Here is a 24,378-nt window from a genome sequence, read left to right on the forward strand (position 1 = left end):
ACGCAGAGCCAAAGCAAACACACACATAACGTCACACACACATTCACCCTTAAGCACGTCTTCACATAGAACAGCATTAAAGAAACACAAACCTAACAAACGTGCATGTTGCAGAGTTCAGCTGAAACAGCTCTGTGGGGATTCTCACCCAGCTGCTGGGGTTCGCAATGCAGCAAGACGAATGATAGCGAGGTGGAGGGTGGGGTGGAGATGGATCGAGCGAGAGAGGTGGAGGCTCCACAGCACAAGAGAGGAAAAGGAGAGCAGGAGAAGCTTTACAAGAGATAAACGAGGTAGGGATACCCTTCAGGGGGGCAGTGGGTTGGTAGGCTGCTTATTTGGGCCAAGTGCTGTGAAGGCCAATAACTCTGCTGCTACTTCTGGATACGCAGAGCTTCAGGCATTCGTTCCACCATTCCTGAGTGGTCGATACTCTATGCTGCAGCTTATTCTACTGATTTCCTTTAGAGCTGCTGGCCCTGATAATCTCTATAACCCCAGTCTGAATTCCTGCACGAACTGATGAAGCTACTGAACTTTGCTGCATTCACAGAGTAGATTTTTAATAGTATATCACAAATAATTTATCTATCATTATACAAAATTAGAATAAGGAGGAGTTTATTATTCACAGTCAAAGATTTCACAACATGCAAACACTTACTGCAGCTTTGAGAGATTCACTGTAATGACAACGCTGGCAGTGAAGGCGGTGAGAGGAATGGGTCAGACAGAGTGTAAGTGAGCAAGTCACTGAGTGAGCAACGAAGAGCGAGATTGAAAAAGCTTAAATCTGCAGTATCGTTTCTGCTACTATCTTGAGTTCGCCAGACTTAATAGAAAACTGAGGCCAAGAATAACTAACTCTCGGTACATATGACTGAAAAGTGTTGAATACGAATCTGACAAGTGAGACTGACGTGAAGAAAAGGGTGAAAAAGACAGAGCAGAGAAATACATCAACACAATATGACATTTCAGTTTTGTTAAGCCACATCTCTACATGAGAAGGCAGCACACATACAGACTCTATGCACGCACAGTACCAGACAGACAGAAATAGGTACAGATATTAAAATACATGAACGCACACAGTGTCACAAAACCAGACCTACAAAGTGATTAAAACAAGAAATGCACTACAGTTGAAACTATTAATCAAAATCGCAGCCGACTATACTGACTATTTGTCAACAGTTTTAACAACTAATTAATTTTAAGTCTTTTTCTTTCTTCCGATTTTTAAAGAAAGTCCAAAATAACTTTGTAGCAAATGTGAACATCTGCGTTTTTTTGCTCTTCTATGATAGTAAATCGATTATGTTCATGACTTGGACTATTATTTGGACAAAATATAACATGAAAATTCTGGGAAGCTGTGATGGACACATATTTGTATTTTCTGTATGTATGCATGTATATATATATATATATATATATATATATATACATATATATATATATATATATATATATATATATATATATATATATATATATATACAAACACACTCACATATGTATATGTACATGAACTTACATGAAGGATGAAGCACAGAGATTGTTTTGTCAGAGGGATGATCTCTTGTCAGTAAAACTGCATTTGGAATTACAAAAAGTGCATTCAGGGATTCATTATCAGCTTCTTCACTTTACCCTCAGCACTTATTCCCTGCAACTCTATACATTGCTGTATGTGACACACACAAAAGTAGGAAGAAGAATAGTATGTCAGTGCATAGATTTCTGTAATACTACCTCCTGCTACTGCACATCTAGTATTAACTAAGGGTTTTACCTTTGACATATTGACAATTTGTTCTCTCAACAAGATGATTGATTTTCACAGAATTATAGTGAAACACAAGTAGTTAAATACCCGGTGTCACTTAAAAAATCTTTAAAGAAATATGGAGCTCAAATGTGTAAATAAAGAGTTACTTCCTATGGCCTGACATGACAATCTATTGGTGGCTATATGGCTGTAATATGAATGAAACCAGGCTAGTGGGTTAGCGTTGCCTGCAGGGAGAACTCAGACACAGTCGTGGAGGTATTGATTTCTGCTCACATGGAAAGAATTCAGCTGTTTATGGAAGGGCACAATGCATTCTGACAGGTTTTTAAAATGTCAAGCAAGTGTCAAATATAAGATCAGATCGAGAGAGAACACAACTCAGCATATAAAATAAACAGTTACTTAGCTTAAAACAAAAGGCTTAAATTAAGTAAAAGTTGGTCAATTTTGCAACCACTTAATGGACATTTGGATGTGACACTCATGGCCACATGTGAACACACATTTACTTTAAAAGGATGTGCAGCCATGATAAAAAAAAAAATACAATGTCATTCAGTGCTCCACCGCAGTGGAAGTGAATTCACGGATTAGCCACATCATTAAAACCACTGTGACGTGAAGTAAATGACATTGGTCATCCTGTTACAATGCAATGTTCTGGGAAACCTTGGGACCTGGCATTCATAAGTCTGTTACTTTGACAAATACCACCCACCTAAACATTCTTACAGACCAAGCATAGCCCACCATGGCAACGGCACTCCTGGACAGCAGCAGCCTCCACTAGCAGGACAATGCCCTCTGCCACCCCAAAAACTGCTGAGGAATGGCTTGAGGACCACAGCAAGACATTGTCCCAACCTCCAAACTCCAGATCTCAATCCAATCAAGGGTCTGTGGAATGGGTCAGAACAAGTTGAATCCACAGAGCACCCACCTTGCAAACCCACAGGACCCAGAGGATACAAATGCCAAAGTCCTGATGTGCCAGACATCCCCAGAGGTTCTGTGTTCAAACCGTGGCAGGTCAGAGCTGCGTTTGTGGTGCAAGAGAACCTGCACAGCATTAGGCAGGTGCTAATGTCATGGCAGATTAGTATATTTGTCAGTTTACATTCATCTATAAACAAGCACCAAGCTCTACAACCAACAAGAGCATCTTTTGTGAGTATGATGCAGTTCAAAGATTTCAATCATCTTTGTAGGTAAAAGTGCTGTCAGAAAAATATGACTGTTAAGCAACGTCAAGGCGCACCTGTAGAAAATTACACATTACACAAACCTGCTAACCTATACTGAAGCTTTCGTCACTTCTAAACTGTGAAAATAAATAAATAAATCCCATAAATAAATCTGTAAATGAATGGTAGCAAACATGTCAGAAAAAAATTTTGAAAAAATGGTGGAATACTGTAACATTGTAAAATTGAAAAAAGTGAAAATGACAAATATTTCTAACATAATTATATTTGTGGCATAATTAAATACATTAAATAGTGTAGTTTTACAATCAAACATTGCAAAAGAACAAATTAAAGAGTTTATAGGAAGACACCGATTTTTGATGTAGATATTTATACAGTTATGGTCATATTTTTACAGTAAAGGTATAAATTAATATGTTTTCAGTGATGTAGTTAGATATTATCTGTAATTTAACAAAACGTCCAAATCTGTAAAATGACAGTTAAAATAATTATACTCAAATATTGACAAATATCTAAAAGAAATATAGAAGAAAAGAAAAGAAAAATAAAAGAAGAAACTGTCTTTTGTAAAAATACAGATTTTTGATGTGGACATTATTCACAGTTTTGGCCTTTTTTTTAATTTCCAATAACATGTAAATTAATACCTTTGCCTGTGACTTTACTACTCATTGTCAGTGATTCAATAAAACACAGAAAATCTGTAAAATACCAGTATTGGGTAGAATAGCAAAATAGTATATGTTTTTTTTTTTTTTTAAATAGAAAGTTAAAAACTGTTACAAATGTTCAAGTGAACAGAAAATTGAGTCAAAAAGTGATCACTGGTGAAAAAAAAAAAAAGCTAACACAGATACGTTGCCAGTATGCTGAGCAAGCCAGCTAACTGGTGAATGACAGCAGATCAAAGCCTGATGATCAATACGTCCATCTGTCAAACTACTACCACACCACTGGGACAGCAGGTGACAGAGCAATCAATGAGGGAGTGAAGAAGAGGAATATAAAGACAAGCCTGATCACAAACTGAGATAGGAAACAGAGACAGGACAAGAGAAAGACAAACAGAAAGACACATGAGAGAAACAATGGGGAGAATTTGTATCTGTACGCTACAAAAATACTCAAAGCAAAATATTGAAACCCCTGATGCATTTGCAGCTCAGAGCTGAAGAAGTGTTGCAGGGCTTCCGAAAGATTTTCGAGGTGTGATGGAGGATTTCACTTCCTCTATTAAAAGGTTACTGTGAGCAGGGAGGGTGTGAACTGAATGGAACAGTGCAGCTCAACAATGGCTGCTAATTAGCCTGACAGACAGGACAGAAAACACTGAACCATGAAAGGTGTTACTGACCAAGGTCAAAGAATGTAAATGCATTTTGAAAAGAAATGAACAAACACAAGAGATGCACATTCACACACAAACACAGAGGATGAAGCATCTGAATTTAACGAGTGGAACAATGGAAACTACTGTGTTTTTCAGCCTCAACTCTTTACAAACACGCTTTAGACTTTTACCCAACATGAAGAGCACTATGATTTTCATATCTTTGCGTTTTAAAACCGTTTAAAAGTGCAACAGAAATAAAGCACTAAAGCAAAAACATATACTGTATGTGAAACAGAATGCTGGGAAAACTGTAAAGTCTTAGAACCAACGTATTTGCTTAAGGATCACAACAGAACATCACCAATACTCAGTTCAACATGTGATACACAACAGCAAGTGTAGTATTACCATTAGCAGCTGTTCAATTTTTTTTTTTTTAGCATTATTTCACTTCCACAAAAGCATTACAGCAATTTGGAGTTTTAAAGACACCTGTGTGCTGACACAGGAAGTTTGCAATGGCAACGATTCACACCAAGATGATTCTTTTCTTTCACTCACAGTTCTTGTTCACATAGAAAAAAGGATTTGAACCAACTGTGCGGTTATTGTGCTTTTTAGTCTGTCACCCTGTTAGGACACTGCAAATTTGTTGAAACACCTGTTGAAACTGTTTGTGCAAGTATAAACTTCCTTTATTGGTTTATTGTAACCCTGAGATGGAGACGGTGTGTGAAATTGCCCTATAAATGTGTCACACTGCTATCCTATCTCCTCACAGCTTTAACAACGGAAGTCAGAGCTGTAACCATGTTCAGCCATTTTTATCAGTTGTAATTGGACAACAAAAAATTGAAAAACATGACGATGTGCATCCTGAAGCTGAAGCAACACTATGAATATGAAAAAAATATATATATATCGAAGAGAATCCTGTGCTGGATTAATTGTTAATAATAGCAGACTGTCTTTTTAATTGATGTAACCTTTATGTTAATTTGCATTATTTCACTAATATTTATTCAAAATTTAACTAAAACATAATATTTAATTAATATCTTCTCAAATATTGCAAAAATTTAAATATCTGATAAAAATTTTATATATGAAAAAATACAGGTTTTAAAGTAGGAACTGAACGAAAAAAATTATATACCTTTTATTACTGAGATTCTAATATTTATTTTTTATGTCCAACTTTTTATGTCCTTTGTATGTCCAGCTTTGTTTTACATGACAGAGTATGTCCTCCTCGGCATGAAGGAGACCAAATTTCTGGAAAGTTCTGCTCTGCTGTTCTTCAGAGACATTTTTTTCCAGCAGCTCTTTGATGAAGTGTGTTTTTCTACTTTTCTCTATAGAATACCCCAAAGGTGTTATTGGATTCAAGTCAGGCAACATTTTTATGTTCTACAAACTCTTGTGTAACGTTGGCAGTGTGTTTTGGACCGCAATCAAGTTGAATTATTTCTCTTCCACCAAGGGCCTGCAGACTGGGAGTCATCCAGTCAGCCAGTAGACATTCATTGTGCCATATATGAACGTCATTTCCCAGGTATATTTTGCACACTTGTATGACAGCACACCTCTGTGCTTCACTGCCAGGACTTTGCTTTCATTGTGGTGTTCGTAACCAGTTTCATGCATTTTAGCAAAGTTTAATCTTGCAAGTCAATGTTGAAAAGAAAGCAAGTTTTTTTTTCTTGGATGTCGTCTGAGAGGTTGACACTACGACATGTCCTTCACACTTTCTGAGCCGTCACAGAAACTCAGATTTTCTTCAAAAACCCCTGTGCCAAGACTGAATCACTTACCCATTTTCCACTGCCAGAATGTGAAAGTAACTCACTGTCTTTAGGTTGTTGATAATACAGCTCATTCTATACTTGCTGATTACTGCTGCAACTGTGTTTGTAGTTTTTCACAAATCTTCCTGTATCCTTTTCAAACTTTAGGAGTCATACACTAAGGTTTGTACATTTCTCTAAAACTTGTTTTCCATGTGTAGGCATAATGCAGACATTCAAATAGACACAGTCTGTAGGTCCAAAATTGTCAAGTTCAAAGGTCACTTTATAAGCATACTTCACTTAGCCTAATTGGAAATCGCATGTACACTCAGCCTTTACTGATCACAGTTGTATTCACTTTTCTTCCAATGAGATTCCATGTAAAGGCCTGTATTTTCAACATATTCTCACTAAGGCATCTGTTCTTGATTGTTGACAAAATTTTTTGTTGTCAATTTAAAAACAATGCAAATATTGAGAGGTGATGTGATTTGAAGCCATCTGAGATCTGAATACTTTTGCACAGGGGTGCATTAAGTTTTTGCTGTATACTGTATGTTTATACATAGAAATGCTTGTGCTGCTGTGTTTGAAGATAAGAGTTTTATCTCATCTTTTCCTCTTATTTAACATCATAACTGTCACAAGAAAAGATGTAATAATCTTCTATTTTCTCAGTGTCTAATGCATTTCATATGAACAAATACACTAAACAATAAATAAGCTAAATTCAACTATGTGGTCACTTAAAGCCAAGTGGCTCTTGAGATCAATTCCAGTCAGTTTGGTGAATCAGCCCCTTAGAGTGATGCAATGTCATAACTCCAACTATGAGTGGGAGTGTGTGTGAGTATATCTGTGTTGTTGTGCATGAAGGAGGGAGAAACGGAGAAAAGGAGTCAGTGATCCATAACTGAGTTCTTGTGACATCTTTTCTATTTGGTCCACACATCATAGGACAATCAGCGACCTAATTAAACAAACAGAATGAGGGGGAAAAGAGAAAGAAAGAGGGAAACACAAAAAGAAGAAGACAAAGAAAGTGATGCTGGTGAAAAAAAGATATGTGTGGACCAATAGAAAGCTGGTGAGGAATACAAAGGAGAAAACATGGATCAAACAAACAAAAAACTGCTATGTGAGGGAGAGAATGAGAGGATCTAAAGAGCTTGTGAAGAAAATCAATGACCGAATCAGGCAAGGCCCAATTTAAGCATGAGCTGCAGAGTGAAAAGAAAGTAAAGTAAGAAAATAGAAACAGGGCTAAAGGGGAGGGGTGCAGTGTTTTGCGCATTAGCCTTGAGTGACATTAGAAATGCTGGCTCGGATTTGAGGGCAAAGAGAGGGAGGTTGGGGGCAACAGTGCTGGTGAAAGTAATTTAGTTTATCTGCTATGAAAAGAAGACTAAAACAGGGTCTGGACACTAATTATGGACAACAAGAGAAATGTACAGCTCAGTTTTGACGAGACCACCAGCACTTTAGGTCGGGAGTGACAGCAAATTAAGATTGGGGGGAGGAAACAAAAGATTTTAAGTAATTTATTAATTTAATAATTCCGACGGCATGCAGATGGCACAGGGGTAGAGTTCACAAATCACCTCAGACACAAAGTAGCAGTTAAACTTGTGGTATCTGCACCACTGGCTTTGTAATGCATTCATGCATCAACTGTTTGGCAAATAAAATGTAAGAAAAAAAATCTGAGAAATGCCTATCAATGTCAGTGTTGCTAGAGCTGTCTAGATGGGTTTTTTTGTCTGTCCAACAGTTGATAATCCACATGTAATGAGTATACTATGTATTGTATGTAATGTATGCAATAGAGCTGGCAATAACAATAAACAGATGAGTGTTTCACAATAAGAGCATCTACATTTGGGTCAGCTCTCACCTACAAAATCACTCATTTAGACTATAACAATAGGTTCCACAGCAAACACGTGTCGAGAATGAATGAAACATGGAAATAAAAGTCACACACAGACATGCTTATAAAAATGTGTGGTCACTGAGTTGAACAGTCGTACAAGATGAGGATATGTGGCAAGAGAGAGGAGAGATGCCATATAACATCATTGATGTAGAAATGGGTGAGACTTTTGAAGCTGGACAAAAACAGCAGAGTGATGACCACTGAAAGACATCCGGGTGATCTGAGCAGGCGAACACACGAAACACAACAGCCTTTTCCACAATCTGAAAAAATAACATTATCATCTCATTGAGCAAGCAGAAAGTCTGGCTTTCAAAGGTACACAGGGGAGGTTTGTTGTAAACAAGCTATGTTTATTTAGTTTTACTCACCAAAACACAGTGTGTATCTTCACAGTCTAACAAACACTTCTAATGCATTTCCTGCCTCATATCTGTGAACCGCATGCAGGTTTTGCTCTTGTCACATTCCCACTCACTGTGGGCTTATTTTTTACTGCAATATAAACTCATGCACCTCTACGGAAACAACAAAACTATGGCTAAAAGTAGAACTCAAAAATGCCTTCTGTACAATATGGTGACTACATACTATAGATGTTTTACTACTTGAATTCTTGATTTGTTTCCATCTCCTCTGTTTTGTGTAAGCACTGCCTGCTGTTCAGCTCAGTGTAATCTTACCACTTCTGTCACTAAGGGCCGCAAATTTGCACTGAGCTGTGATTTTTTTTTTTTCAGGTTTTTCCAGAATCTAAGTTAATGCAAGCAATTAATCTTCAGTAAATTTTTAAAAGAGATATGTAATACAATTGAAACATCACAATCTTAAGATTAGATTTGGTAAATTTTTCCTATGGAACGTCACATCACATGATACATTTAAAAAATGCTGGGAAGATTACATGGTGTTGGCCTTAAATGTAAGGCATGAAAAACAAAATGTTCACATTTGAGATGCAAGAACTATTAAATGTTTGACATTCGAATTTGAAAAATGATTCAACAATGAATACCTTGTCAACCTTGTTGCAGGTTTTATTCCTATTTAGATTGAGCAATCAAATGATCAGCGAATGATTTTAACTATTCGGCAACTATGTCTTACTGTGTCAAAAGCAGAGCAACAAACACAAAAGTAAAACAACATATTAAAAAACTATCAAGACTATCAGACTATCAAAGTGAGACCAAATGATGGCGAATGCATCCTGTCAGTCACACCAATTCAGTTATTTGACACTTTCTTCTAAGGATTTATTCAGTTTCAGTCTGGCAGAGCTCAGTCTATGCACAAAACACAGTCTTTGCAATGACTATGCCTGACAAGGTTATCAGTGGAGCTGCTTCTTAATGCATATTGGTGTTATGCAGTACTTAATGCAATCTCTTATGTTAACTTTGTTGATGGCAGACCTATATAGTTCAATGGGTTTGAGGCAATTCGCCTGATATGTACATCCACTGATTGTATAAATGTGTGGTTTAGTGTTTTATATAAACATGTGTATGAAGACATACATCAGCAGATCTCTGTTCACATGCACGAGCTCGTTTCTGTGTTCTGCTGAACAAAGTCACTCTCAATCTTCCGCCTTTATTTGGTGGAAGGACAATCAACAGCTGTGCAAGTTTACATGTTGTCTGTTCTGTCTTTGCAGGCTATGATGAAAGAGTTACCAAAGCAGAAAGAGAAGTTGCTTGGAAATGAGCAGCTAAAACTGATGGCAAAGCAAACTAACCCACGCATGTACTGACATGGAAAGTGAGGACAGAATGGCTGCATTTAGTACTAATGCACAACACTCACACATACAGCAAGGTTCCTGATGTACACCTTTCACACAAAGTGTTTCATTTAAGTTTAAGGAAAGGTTTGTAGCGTTGCAGCTTAAACTAAAAATAAAGTTCAGCACTTAAATCGGTGGAGGTCACTCTCAGATTGAGGGACCTGGGTTGCCAAGGGGAACAAGCATTCATCCATTAACACAAAGTGCAATATTAAGTCCCTAACACAGTTGCTTTTAGCCTTGCTCCATCAAACACAGTTGGTTAAGGTGGAAGGCTGGTGAGGAATTTGCTATGAAGTTGTTCCAGCAGGTCTGTTGAGAGGTCATTTTGTTTTTTAATGGCTCAAAATCACAAATTTAGCTCAAAAGGCTTTTTAATCATATACATCATTCTATTCTCAGGTTAGAAAATTGATATATATTGATTTTCTCACTTCTGCTTGTTGTAAAATGTGTTATTTATAAGCACATTGTAGTCACTTGGCATAAATAATACTACTGAGTGTGTAGCTTAGGGGTTGATCGATTATCACTTTCATATCATTGAATCCAATATTATGAAATTTTCCAATTATGGCTACCATTATTTTTTAAACAACTTTTGATTAAATAAGTCAATTTAGAAGTGTGCTACTTAGGCTCTGATATAGCTGCTGCTCGCCATTGACAATTCAATGAAGTTTTCTGCTGGGGTTTGCTCTATTCTAAAATTTAACATCAAGATTTTCATTTTTACTGCACATGTTTATCAGCTCTGAACACTGGCTATCAGTGTTGTTGATTACAAAAAATCAGTCATGGTAGTAACCCTGGAAACACTGTATCAGTCGATCTCTACTGTAAATGATAGAGGTACAAAGGTTGATTTGCAATACTTAGATAGTCCTGCCCCAGTAATCCTTCTGCAAAACATAACAGAGTGCAGAAAGCTCTAAAAAGAGCAAAACAAAAACAATATGGCCCCATAAAGACAACTTTAAGATGCAAAATTAACTTCTTTCTGACTGCCATGTAACTCGAGTTGAATATCTGAGAGTATGTTAACATACTTGCATTACAGAATTTATGAGCTTCCCTGTAAGCCAGCACACAGAAGTCCTGTATTCAGGGTATTATACATGTTCATCTTCCAACTGTGTGCATATGTGTGTCTAAAAGCTCATGCTTCATGCTCCCCTTCCAGATGCTCCTGGCAGGAGGTGACCTCTGTCCACTAACAGACGGTCTGGTCCTGTGGCCACACCAACATAGAGATAGAAAAAAAGCCTCAAAGCTTGGTCAAAGTCACAAAAAAGGTCACATTAACTTTCAGGATAGTGAGCTGAAGAGGAACTGCAGAAATACTAAATACCACGAAACCACATAGTTCAGCTTCCTCTCTGGCTCTAGCTTTTCTCGTCTGCCTCAAGCTTAAGATCTAATGTTCTGTGATATGCTCATATCAGCAATAGGAATGCTACTACTAAACTTTAAAACAGCTTTAGAGGAGTATGTGACTCATTAAATATTGCAACTCTACTCTTCATATCATAGAAGAAACAGTCCTGAGATACGACTAAACACACTACATCACCACGTGTGATAGTTTGAGCTAATCAAACCTCAACTAAAAGCATCATTTGTCAGAAAGTGGAAACAACAGTTACTTGCATGTGTTTCTATGTGTACTGGTGCTGTAAAATCTGGCATCAGAGATGATGAGGGTGAGACAGAGATAGCCGTGGAAAGATGGGGTGGTTGAAAATACTGAAATCATGGGGGATTAATGGAAAAAAACAAGGCTGAGAAGGAATATGTAAAAGTATATATACAGCACATACAGTGCTTATTTCCATTAAACTGGAGAACAGGATAAAGTAACAGACATGAGTGCAAGAGGTTAGATTTACAGCCACTGCTAGTGAGTGAGATCATTTGAGAAAGTCAGTTGTGTATCTGCATGAGAGAGAGGGATGGAGAGTGAGAAAGTAAGAGAGAGGAAGGTCTTGGGGTGGACGAGCGATATTTCTGTTCATTAGCAGTCCTCCCTTATAGCTGGAGAGTTACACGATAATCATGTCGGCTTGGCGGCAGCGTGTCCTTGACTGTCATTGGCGGGACTCTGCTGGGCCTTGTTTCTATTCCAGATTGTGTGTGTGTGTGTGTGTTTGCATGTGTGTGTTTGCATATATATGACAGTCTTTCAAAACTTTAATTAACCAACTAAGCTCCACACACTGCTGCCAAAGGCTGTGTGGCAGCATTGTTTCTGCTCTTTCAAACCAACAACATGTAATTCCCTTCCTTTCCTATCAAACCATGTTGTGCCCATTTAAAACCCCCTGAGAATACGATGCCGAACTGAGACAATGAAAACAGAAACGAGTGCCACATTCTGCAATAACATTTTACTATTTTCCCCGGGTGACTGACAGTTGGAGCACCAACAAAAAGGAGGATAAAAAAAATAGAGAAAACACAATAATGATCATGAAAGAGATTCAGTGTTGATAAAATAAGCACACTGACCATTTTTTCCCAGGATGTTCCCTTGCATTTCATTATTGATACAATCCATTGATCTCTCCCTGCCTGCACTTTCTTGCAAGTACACAGCATTGGGCTGACTGGCTTCTTTTCTGCAGGGTATTTTAAAATCATCTGCAGCACTATCGATGACTATAAGAATGAGTGCATTGTCCACACAGATGCATTACAGTTTCTGTTTTTTTCGTATGATATCATGAGTTTTTCCAAATTTTGGAAATCCCAGTGGAGTCCCTGTGTCAGTGGTAAATTCAATGTAGATATACAGGAATTCAGCACTAGAGGGGTAAAACGCAAAACAAAATAGCAAAATTCGAGGATAGATTATTATTACACATAGGCTAGGAAGCTTAGAATCACTTTTCAGTTATTTAGACCACAAGCTTGTGTGCAATTTTGAATGAAAAAAGAATGAATGTCACACAACAAAGCATTGCAATTTGAATAACTGTCACAACATTGGAAAATCAACCACTGATGACAATAACATAAGAATACGTATAGTGCATGTACTATTTCTCTCACTGTGAACTAGCAAGTACCTCAAAAGTAATGAAATCTTTCTAAATGCAATGATTATCCTCAGTAAACACACTCTCTGTAGATATCATGTCTTCAAGGGCAGCCACGGTTAAGACCCCCACACTTGTTTCTGGCTCATCTCGACCATATCCTTCTTTCCCGTTTCCATCTGGTTAGAAAATGGCCAGTAACTGATTTGGAAGTGAGGTCTGATGAGTGTCACTTGTACTAATGGGTTCTGTCACTCACAACCACCGGGCTCCCCCATTAACAAATTAGATAAAGGTGTTATCTGTTTTCTGACTCTGCTCTGCTTTTAGTTCTTTTTTGTCCACCTCTTATCTTTTCTTTTTCAGTTTTTTTAATGTGCTGTTTCTCTTTGGTTTGTCTTCAGGCTTTCTCTCTTCATCTGTATTTCATCTGCTGCTCTTATCTCCTTCCAAACTCCCATTCTCTCTCATCCATCAATTCACACTGAACCCACCACCTCTCATCTATCTTTTCTTTTATTGTCATATTTATGCTCTTTTAACTGCCTTGTCTCCCATTTTTCCCCTGCTGTCATCACCACCTCATCACGTTCTCTTCACTCACTCAGACATACCAAAACAAACTCACTATTCACATACAAACTCTCTTTCCATTACATCCAGTGTATAAAAAAAATCTATGTACTCAATGTCAATATAACAAATAAATGCAATGAATACCAATAGATTTTTTCTTTAGGCCATATGTACAGTTCATTAATCTACATCCTGAATTCTGCCTACAGAATATGCTAAAAAATTGTGACAGTACTTTATTTTTACTGCAATATACAGCAGTTTAATTGTTTTTGGAGATATTCTATGCATATAGCAAGATGTTTGTGATATTTTATGCATCTTTCCGGTATAAACTGCTGTAAACAAAACTGGTCTCAATCTGTCCTGTTTAGTCACAGTTGCTACACCACACTGTGCTGTGAACCTCGCAGGAATTCACAAACATAAGGGTCAGGTTGTCCTTGAAAAGTTTGTGCAAGATGTTGTGACTGTCTAAGCAGGCAACACTGGAAAACAAAGTGTGAAGGAAAAAGGGGAAGCAGAATATTGTATAAATATAGGAATAAGGAAACAGACAGTGTCTCTTGAAAGGTATTTAAAGTGTCTTATTTGTTTGTGAGCACAAAAAAGCGGCACAAATAGCTTTGTAACAAGTGGAAAAAGAGAAGTTCAGAGAGAAGTTCAAACCCAGCTGACTTTGGTACATCCGCACGACTGGCCAGACATGGATGCAAAAGTTGAAATGCCAGTTTCAGAAGTCAGATATGGTCACATAAAACCTGCTCTATCTAAACTTGGACAAACAGGGTTTCTGAAAGCATTTGACAATCTGACAAGCAGCCATGGTGGAGTATTCTTCAACTTTAGAACAGTGTCATCAATTCATGGAAAAAAGAAGGTGTACATAACATCATACAGCACCCTTCTGAGTTATTTGATTAATAAACAAGTAAATAATGCTTTTCCAGTTTGTCCAATATACAGAGTAAATATGTTTACAGTTTTAAACAGAGTTACAGGTAGTTGTGTTTTACTGGTCAATGTAAAAATTACAACACAAAAAAAACATTACTATCATAAACTTCTAATAAAGGGGAGACATTAATTAGAATTAGAATGGCTTTATTGTCATCATACAAGGCATGACGAAAATATAAATTAAATCCAGTACATCATATGTGAAATATAAAACTAAGCCACAAGCAATCGCTACAATATTCAACAGTTTAAGACCAAATCTTTAGAATTACATACTAAATCTCCTTAAACATTTGAAAGCTGTATGTGTGCATTGAATATTGTGAAAATTGTATTTAATGTACACTGTAAACGATTATAAATTCCTTCAGCTCAGAAGACTGTGCTCCTCTGCTACCTTAAAAATGTGAAATAACCAAACTCAGGGTGAATAATGCCTTTAAAGTCATAGAAATTTTGTAAATGTAAAACTTTAAATGTAAAACTCAGCAATTTTTCATTGTATTGAAAAGAAGTAAGCACGACATAATTCAACACATTTTATTTTTTTCATAGCCCCATTATATTAAAAAAAAAGACATTTTAAGCTCAATTGACTTGAAATAAACACAACTTCTATGTTTATATTAAATTAACAAGAAAATTTGTATGACAATTACACAGGGTGGTTTAAAATCAAGTACAAAAAGATACTTATTTTCTACACTTTTTTATGGCATGTGATGGCAGCTATCTTAAATGAAAGTCCCAACTGACTTTAACCACAGCAGCTAAGAAAGGCCTGGATCATTGGGAGACATCACAGGAAAGACACAGACTGCCAGCACTGCCCTCTGATCACAGGAAAAATGGTAAATCTAAAAGACAGCTTGTCACAATATGCCATCACATCACATCACACCAGATGCTTCACAATGTGGCATCACATAATGTGAGGTTTCCATGGCTGTCAGCCGAGCTATCAGTCAACTGTGTGGCTTTTAATGTGGTCAGAAAGTTTTCCATGCTGGTGTCAGATTGTCCAAACATCACATGTCTGCAGTCACATTCAAGGCTCTCAGACACAGGAACATAAAACACACAAAAATAAACAGAACTGAAACATCCAATTCTCTACAGATAACCGAGGCGGTTTTTGGCCTCATACGTACTAAAAATTGGACATAAGTGGGTGTCAGTAAAGTATAGTTCTTAGATTCTTAGATAACATATTCATTATTTTAACTGAACAACTGATCCAACAACTGAACCAGAGCAATGAGGTTCAACACCTGACTGAGAAAACTAAAACAGTCACAGATCATAGATCAAAGATCATACGGTTTGTATGTCTTGAAAAGATTATAAAATAATCCTGCCTTTTGAGTTACTTGGGCTCAATTGTGCAATAAGTATGAGGAAAGCACCTCAAACACCTCAGCAACTCCTTCCAGCTGCTCACAATGGATCTCCAAGCATACCCAGGCCTACTGGGAGATGTAGTGCCTCCAGCTTGTTCCACATCTGCCCCAGTTCTGCCTGCAGTTTTTATACTGAAAACAACTCACCTTCTAATTATATAATATAGATTTTACTTGCCTCTACCTGTCTCTGCCTTCAGCAACGTTCTTAATACATACTTAATCAAAGATATGCTTGTAAAGTATGAAAACAAGTCCTTCACACTTAACAAAATAGGAGGTCGGTGCCTTCCACAACACGACATCTACTAAAATTACCCATGACTGCTTTCTAAACTGCCACCACTATGATTTAGATTTGCTCAGGTTCAGCCACAGAACCTCTCCGCTAAGTTTAAGAAATGACTGCAGTCATGGTTGAAAGAAAACTACAAACAGTGTTGAGAGGAAACAAGATGTGAAAAGAATTCTCTCTTGCCAAATTCACACGGTTTCCACAACTAATGATCAACCATGACCTCCTTTCTGAAAGGGTTCTGAGGTGCAATAACAACATTATATTTTTGCTTTCCGAAAGACACAACAGTTAGAATTTACACAGTCACAGCAGTTCCTTGTCAGTTGAAAACAATCATGTTACTTCAGGCATTTGACAAAAAAAACTAATGGTGTTATTTTCCAGGAGCAAACGATCTCAATCAACAAAGTTAGAGTGTATCAGAGCATTCAGACAGAACATCAACATATGCTAGAAGGAAGCACTTGAGACTAGTAGTTGTTTCCTATGTCTAATGTTATGCATGAAATGATGTGTAAGGAGCGTGTGAACCTGTGCTTCACTGCACAGCTGATTGGTAAGTACAATAACAACAAACGCATAGTGCACAAACAAAAACATGAATACATTGTAAATAAGCTGATGTTAACCTTAAAACAAACTTCTGCTAACTCAGAGACAGACTAAAAAGAGCCACTTCAATAACAAACACCCAACACACAGCACTGGTTTTTGATATGGGGAAGTGTTCATGTTGCAGACGGAGATGTTGTCTCTGGTCTGCTGCACAGATTGGCTGGATAACTTTAACAATAGTTAACAACAAACATACCCTTTGTACTTTCCCTCTCTGTTTATTTCTGGTTCCCTTTTCATCGCCTTTTTGTTTTTCCTCATTTTAACTTCAGCTGTTCTGGCTTCTCTGCCTCACTTCTCACTTGCCTCAGTTCTCTAATCAGACCATGAAATGGCTGCAGACGCTGGTAGAGGAATCTCCTCCCGACTCTTCATCTTAAGCGCTAATGTGAAGGGAGGGAGGAGAGAAGAAAAGGAGGATGTAAGAGGGTGAAGATGGAAAAAAAATCCAAGTATGGGAGGGTGAGATATAGCAAGGAGACAAGCAAGAGGGAAATGAGAAGAGGAATTTATTGGAGAGTGACAAAAAGAAATACAACTGAGGCAATGAATAAGAAAGAATCTGAAAAAAATTATAAGGGAAGATACAGTACAAGCAAAACAGAAAGGAGTGCAGCAGACCACAGGGGAGTGATGGATAATAAATAGAAGCAGACGCTGTAAACAAGAGCACACTATGCATAAAGCAGAGGATAGGAGAACATAAAAGATAGAGAGGAGATGACAAAATGAAGTCACAATTAAATTTTGTGCTTAGGCTTGACCTGCAAACCCTACTTCTGGAAGTTTAACAGTCACACACATAAACAAAATTTTGTCTGATGATAACCCAGAGAGGATATATGTTCACAGAGTTCAAACAGAACAGCAGGAGATGAAGAACTCACACAGGGAAAAAGTAGAAAAGCTTTGGCAGGAAAGCAGATTAGCAGCAGAGAGCTCAGATGATTCCTCCGACCTGCTAGGAACCCTGAGGAGAAGAAATTAACATCTCTCTATGTGAGGACAAATGAGGTGTAAATTATTGATTATTTTTCTGCAGTGATTAGGCAAATCTGGGCCACCACAGAGTTTCTCCTATTTCCAGGATGAGGCTCTATGAGGTTCCCTGCTGGTTAAGAGGACTACATGGGTTTGTGCTGTACTTAGAGCACATAACTACTGCTCAGTGGATGTGAAAAATATTAGTAGAGCTGCAACTAAGGATTATTTTTTATTATTTTATTTACGGATCAGTTGTTTTCCAAATTAACTGTATGGTCCATAAAGCATAAAAAAATCCCATCACCATGAAGTTGTTCTACTGACTGATCAATAAATATTACAACTCCATTAAACTAAAACTTAAAAGATTTCAAAAGTTGTACAACACTCAAAGATTCATCAGGGCACTAAAGACATGCCTTTTGATTGACTACTACTGTTGCTCAATATCTGTTGAATGTGTAAACAGGCAAATATTTACTATTTGCCTCCCCATAACTTCTTTACAATGTGGTAATATGTCAGTGATACTTTAACAGCTCACTGGGCAATAATGAATATTTACTGCTTTATAAACAGGCTCATACATCACTTGTTCACTCAGTTTTTTCTACACAATGTATTTAAAGACATGATTTATTTTGTGCCTTCAGCTCCATTCCATAAAAGTCATTATTTACAGGCTTCTCCCATCCTACATCCTATTGATTCTGCTCTCTCGGTTTCTTTTGCTCAAGAGCTGAACATCTAGGCTAAATCAAAACAAACACACACAGACACAGACACAGACACACACACACACACACACACACACACACACACACACACACACCCACACCCACACCCACACACACACACACACACACACACACACACACACACACACACACACACACACACACACACACACACACACACACACACACACACACACACACACACACACACACACACAAATATCTGAGTGCAGGGGAAAGACTCAGCCTGGCCAAGGCAGGTGCTGAAATGAGTTTTGACACGCAGCAAAGACAGATTAAACTGGTGCACTAAGCACCTGGGAGGACACTTGCATACTGTGCGTGTGTGTACATGTGAGCGTGTGTGTGCGTTTGTAAATGTGTACAAGTGTGTGAAGCCAAGCAGTATGAAAGTGCAACCTGATAAATCCTTCCTTACAATGTCTTTTGCAGTAATGAGACACTCCTCACCTTTCCTCCCTCTCTTCTTCTTTTTTCCTTGCTCTCTCTTTCCTCTTTCACGCACCTCAACACTATGGCAACAAAATTCACTACTGCACATTTTTCCACACAGCTGCACACCAAGTCCCTGAAATAACTGGGCTTCTGTGGATCATCAATCTAATTTCAAAAATGTGCATATCTTCACAACACAGAAGAGATACTGACACCCCTTTATTGTGAAAATGAAACAAGAGCACATTTAAAAAAGACCTTCAGTAAAGTCAGGAGATGTTCATTAAGTGCTAGCTATTGGTGACAAGGTTAAAGAGCAGTTATTAGTTTCACATTATCTCTGTAGACAAAGGCGGAAACTATTTCCTACAGGAACATTAGATGAGCTCTGTGTCGACCAAAACTGATTGGCAACACAGAGGAAGTACCTGCAAACTATTTTGCCCAAAGGCAACATTCAATAAAACATAAAGACAAGGCGAGGAGAGAAGATTCTTTGCCTGGAGCACAATATTTCAATAGTAAAGTTTGAGCCTCATCTTTGAGCTCTCTGTAAATGTGCCTCTATGCTACTCAGCAGCATCGATTCAACCTTACATCAAATCAATTATGTATACAGGCCGGCCAAGTTAGTTCTCATGTCAACAGCTGTAAGCTGACCCAGCATCCTTTCAAATGTCACTAAAACATGGAGAAGTGTATTATAGAAGCATAGAAGAGACTAACTTTAAATCCATTTAACTAAGTCTTAAGTGGAAAAAGACATGTTTCCAGAACAATGCACATAACTACTGAAGTGAGCTGCAGTTTTTAAACAGTGAGGTTTGTGAGCTGATTGTTTTGAGTAACGATCTTGTTGTGATCTTGTGAATTTGGAATTTGGACTTGGAATATGTTTGCAGAGGTCCTTAACAAAATAAATCCTAAACTCATTGGGTTTCCTAAAAAAAAAAATCCTAGCTAACCTCAGCCAATATAATCTACAATCATTTTAATCATCAGAAAATATGTACTGTCACTATCAGCAGTAATACAATAAAATGTTCTGTAACAGTACATGTAAGATGTAGAGCAATATCAATATATGCGTTATCTGAAAATACTTTGGAAAACTGGGTATGGATAAATAACCAGACAGGAATATTGCATTCTTCCACTAACTTGACAAAACAATGAACTATACAACATTTTTACAAAAAGCTTATTAAAAATACAAAACTGTCATATGTTTATCCAGCTAAACAATCTGTAAATAGCCCAATAAAGTAATATACCCAGTGATATAAAATAAATACATGGTTAGCACCTCAGTTAGTGTGTGTTTATATAAAAATGACAATTCTAAAAAAAAAAGATTAGCAATTCAAAGTGTATTTTCAGTTGTCTCCAATCTGAAGAACTGAAGGCAATCATGGAAAAACTCAGCATTTATCTTAACTTTGTCTACACTGCACCAGTACAATAAAAGAGAGAGTTGATTTGTTTTTTTCTTCCACAGCAATCACAAAGACATCTTGAAGGTGAAAACACATCACATGCTCAAGCCATATCTGCAGCAGCAAATCCCACCTACCTGTCTCTGTGTAGACAATATAAGTAAATCTCTTCCTGGAGTCTAGACTGCTACCAGAAATTCATTTATAGGCAATGTTTCACAGAGAAGTGCACAAATGAGACAGCATTTCCAAAAGAGAGAAGTGCTTTTGAACTGCCCATGGAAGACACAGTAGGCAGCAACCGTATTGCATTTCACACAGTGTGAATATTTTAAGAGCACTTCTCCACCGGTATAATGAACCGTTATAGTCTACCAACAGCAATGAAAGATGCTTTACTTCCCTGAACCTGTGCAATCAAGGAAAAAGATGCAGAAAGAAAGTCAGAGTCAGTTTCATGACGTTTCTGTGAAACTGTTAAAAGCAGAACAGTAAACACCACAGAACATTTAGGACCTGAAAACACTCTGGTGCAAACTTCTCCATGAATTTAATCTAGGTATAATACAAAGTACCCATTTTTAAAGCTGAAGAAACTGGTAATATCCAACAAACAAATCTCCCAAGAGAAAGCACCAGGAATTCCTGAAATACATGTCAAATTTAACACCTTTCATTGCAGTTTCCTCTCAGTTAACAAACCAGTTATCTCAGTGTGTCCAGACCTCAGTTTGAGACGAAGACAAACAAAAGCTGCGAGGACAACAGTAAGGCAGCAAATAGGGGCAAATTACTATATTTATAGATGTCTAAGTTTTCATCAGAAAATAACTAAAAGACAAATTGGACAGTCGATTTAAAAATAGTAGCATTTTCCCAGTAGACAACAAAATTAGAAAAAAAAATCTTGAATGCCAAATGATAGCTTTAAAGGCACAAATCCAAAAGAAATGAATGCAAAAGAAATAAAAACTCATTAGGGATGCATGTACTAATAATAACTTAAGCAAGGCTGAACTTCTTCTGCAACATCTACCATCTACAGCTGAACACCACCACCAAGTGGACAGAATAGTGTAGTACAACCTGCATCAACTTTGGTTTTACTGCACAGTTGTTGTTGTTGCTGCTGCTGTCTTTTAACATCGGAGCAACATTTTTGTAAAATCCCAGTGAGCCTGCTCTTATATTGAGAGGTTTTTATGCTGAACATTTGGCACATTTTTCTCTTCTTATTTTTCACTTTTTCAAAAATAAAAACTTCTTACAACTGTCACACAATCAAGCCAATTTTCTATACTGTGACACAGACAGGACACTGAACCTCCCATGTCACTGCGCACATGTGCACAAGTGGACTGTAAAACTAATCTGGAGGAATGCCAAAGTAGGTTCTTTAGTTTCAAGCTGCACCACAAATAATCCGCTGCTTACCTCATGTGCTGCAGGGGTGATACTAATCTAGATTTATTGATCGTATTAAGTGAGATTACTACCTTAAATTAGAATAAGGGGTATTATGTGACTGTCAAAGAGTGTGGAGGAGAAATAATTGGTTAAGGGTCATACATTTAGTGAGTGACTAAAACTGGAGCCATTTATTTAAAGGTGCATGGAAAGTCAGAACTTCCTGAAACATGAAATCTTACCTGACAGCAACTCTTGGCCGTCTTATATGGCCCTCTGATGAACTGTGCTTTTCTTTTTGTTTTTCGGGTCCCAACATAACCTACGAGAGGAAAAAAATGTGCATGACTCATTTCAGTCAAAATGAGGTTCTGCAGAGCAATCATTTCCTATCCAAGAAGCTAAAACCACAAGCATGTGCTGCTGAATATATGGTTAATAATTTTTGTACATATACTTTGTCAATCACATGAATAATTTCAGTTATTTTCAAAATGACAAATTTGCAGTTAAAAGATAAAAAGGGAAAAATGCAACAAATACAACTTTTTAAAAGGAAACAAATCTGTTAAATTGTCTGTCAGCAATAAAAGATTTACCTTTTTTTTCTCCTTAAGAATTGTACTTTTTACACTCCTTATAGCATACATATATTACATGCTTAGGTGTACAGTATAAGCACAACAGTGACATATAATCTTTTCATAAGTTGAACTGCTTATCTTGAAAACGATGCTTCTTTTGTCCTGTATTCAGCAGACAAAGAGCAACATCGTCATATATTAGAAGTTTTGTCCATCTGAGAAGAAACTCTCACCCTCTCTTAATTCTGTTTAGGTCACTGCCAATAGCTGCGGTAAATATGCAGCTCTTTAGCTGGTAAATATTCAACTGTGTTTAGTAGGTAGTCACTAACTCTGTCTGCTATGTGGTTCTGAGCAGCTGTTTTATACTGGATTCATTGAGATTTCTCCTTAATAACAGTTGTTTTGAGAGTGGTCAGTGAACCGCAAAAGTGTGGAGTCAGTCAGTTAAACAATAGGCAGAAAAACACTATGGATGTCAGTAAAGTCCAGGGGAGCTAATGATTCAGGTGATTATTCTCTGTAGGATAATCAGTAAAGTCAATCGCTTTCATGTTATACATTTTTAAAATGTCATTAACGCATTGTATTTTGAAAAACAATAAGTATGGCCTCTTTAAACGTCCTTGTAGTTTGCTCTGACAACAGTATATACGGTGGAGTTATATAGTGTCATGATGATCTACGGTAATATTTAATGATAGAAGTTTAATGCTCATTACATGCTGTGTAGCCCAAAAATGTGTAAATATATCATTACCTGAGACACGAGTGTCAGTATATTAATGTCACCACCACTCAATGATGTAAAAACAGAGTCAAATTTGTTCCATTTTAATTAGTAGCCAGGCTCTGTCACCCCTCATGTCCTGGTTTGCCCGAGTCCACTGCAGTGGATAAGCTGACCTGACTTGACAGAGACACTTAGTGTGGATAGAATACAAAGAGAACAGGACTGCAAAAGAGGATAAATGATGAGTGGGCACAAATTCTATTTTATTTCACCCAGTTCAGCATTTTTGCACCACATTTAATAAGCAACATATACTTAATCACACACTAATCGGCCAAAATTTTGCATATCCTGATTTCTAATTTTTATTTTTAAAAATCTGATATATGCACATAAACATGTTTTGTATCATTGTTTCCCAGGAATGCTTTCAGTTGTTTGCAAACAAGTATTATACTAACCGTAACATCATTTAAAGTGTGGCTAATCTTATAGAGATTTCTGCCTCTATCCCAACAGAATAGTGTTGAATAAGAGGTGTAAAAGTCATTTTTGGGAAATTGTTGAACCAAAAGCAGTTTTTGAATGCTTCAGCTATTTGTGTCCTCTAAACCTAAAATAAACTCTTTAACTAATAATTCCCTGCACTATGATACATCAACGTTCATGATGTGTTTCTGATAGAACCTGCTAATTGTGGTCACGCATGTCCAAATAAAACACACTTTTTCAGAAACCATCATCTGTACAAAGACACACACAGTAAACACATACTTACATACAGAAAATAAAGTCCCAAAGCTGCCATATTTGTTCTCATGGTTACCTTTCATGGTGAGCACACCACAGCAGAAGTCTTTGAAACTGATCCTCCCATGAGAATCAGGGTCCAGGCATTTGGCCAGCATCTTCACCTGAGGGAAAATACAGAGGAAACATCAATGTGAACACAGTATTCCAAACATATTTCTTATTCCACAGTAAAATTAGTAGATAATGAGTTCTACCCAAGATGCCAAAACTGCATGTGCTCAGAACAGAGCAGTATCCTAAAGCACAACTGATACAAAAAGGATTTAATATATTCTGCATTGGCCAGGGTATGGTATGTATGGTTGTGCAAAGACATTGCACATTTCAGTCTGGGCAAATCAAACATTTAGTCATTTATTGTAACTACATGCATTTTAATTTGCGCACAGTTTCACAGACCTTAAGCTCACAACGCCCCCTGGCAGAGCCTGAGGTAGGAAGCATTTAATGAACATGAACACATATTTAAAACAAACAAAAGACA

The 24,378-nt window shown here is 37.3% G+C and overlaps 1 protein-coding gene across 3 annotated transcripts in view; it reads right to left on the reverse strand.

The window, feature by feature from the left end:
• The window catches only part of rab11fip4b (RAB11 family interacting protein 4 (class II) b), a 60,177-nt gene that overhangs the window by 31,071 nt on the left and 4,728 nt on the right, over positions 1 to 24,378 (reverse strand). For 2 of the 3 annotated variants that reach the window (XM_023278500.3, XM_023278498.3), the window contains exons 2-3: positions 23,908 to 23,995; positions 22,007 to 22,086 (exon numbers count right to left, since the gene is read on the reverse strand). In XM_023278500.3, coding sequence (XP_023134268.2) covers positions 22,007 to 22,086; positions 23,908 to 23,995 — 168 coding nt within the window. Of the gene's footprint in view, positions 1 to 20,494; positions 20,514 to 22,006; positions 22,087 to 23,907; positions 23,996 to 24,378 lie in introns of those variants that run through there. The other variant, XM_055010231.1, reaches the window with a different exon arrangement.

Source organism: Amphiprion ocellaris, chromosome 4 (genome assembly GCF_022539595.1).
Source record: "Amphiprion ocellaris isolate individual 3 ecotype Okinawa chromosome 4, ASM2253959v1, whole genome shotgun sequence".
NCBI lineage: Eukaryota > Metazoa > Chordata > Actinopteri > Pomacentridae > Amphiprion > Amphiprion ocellaris.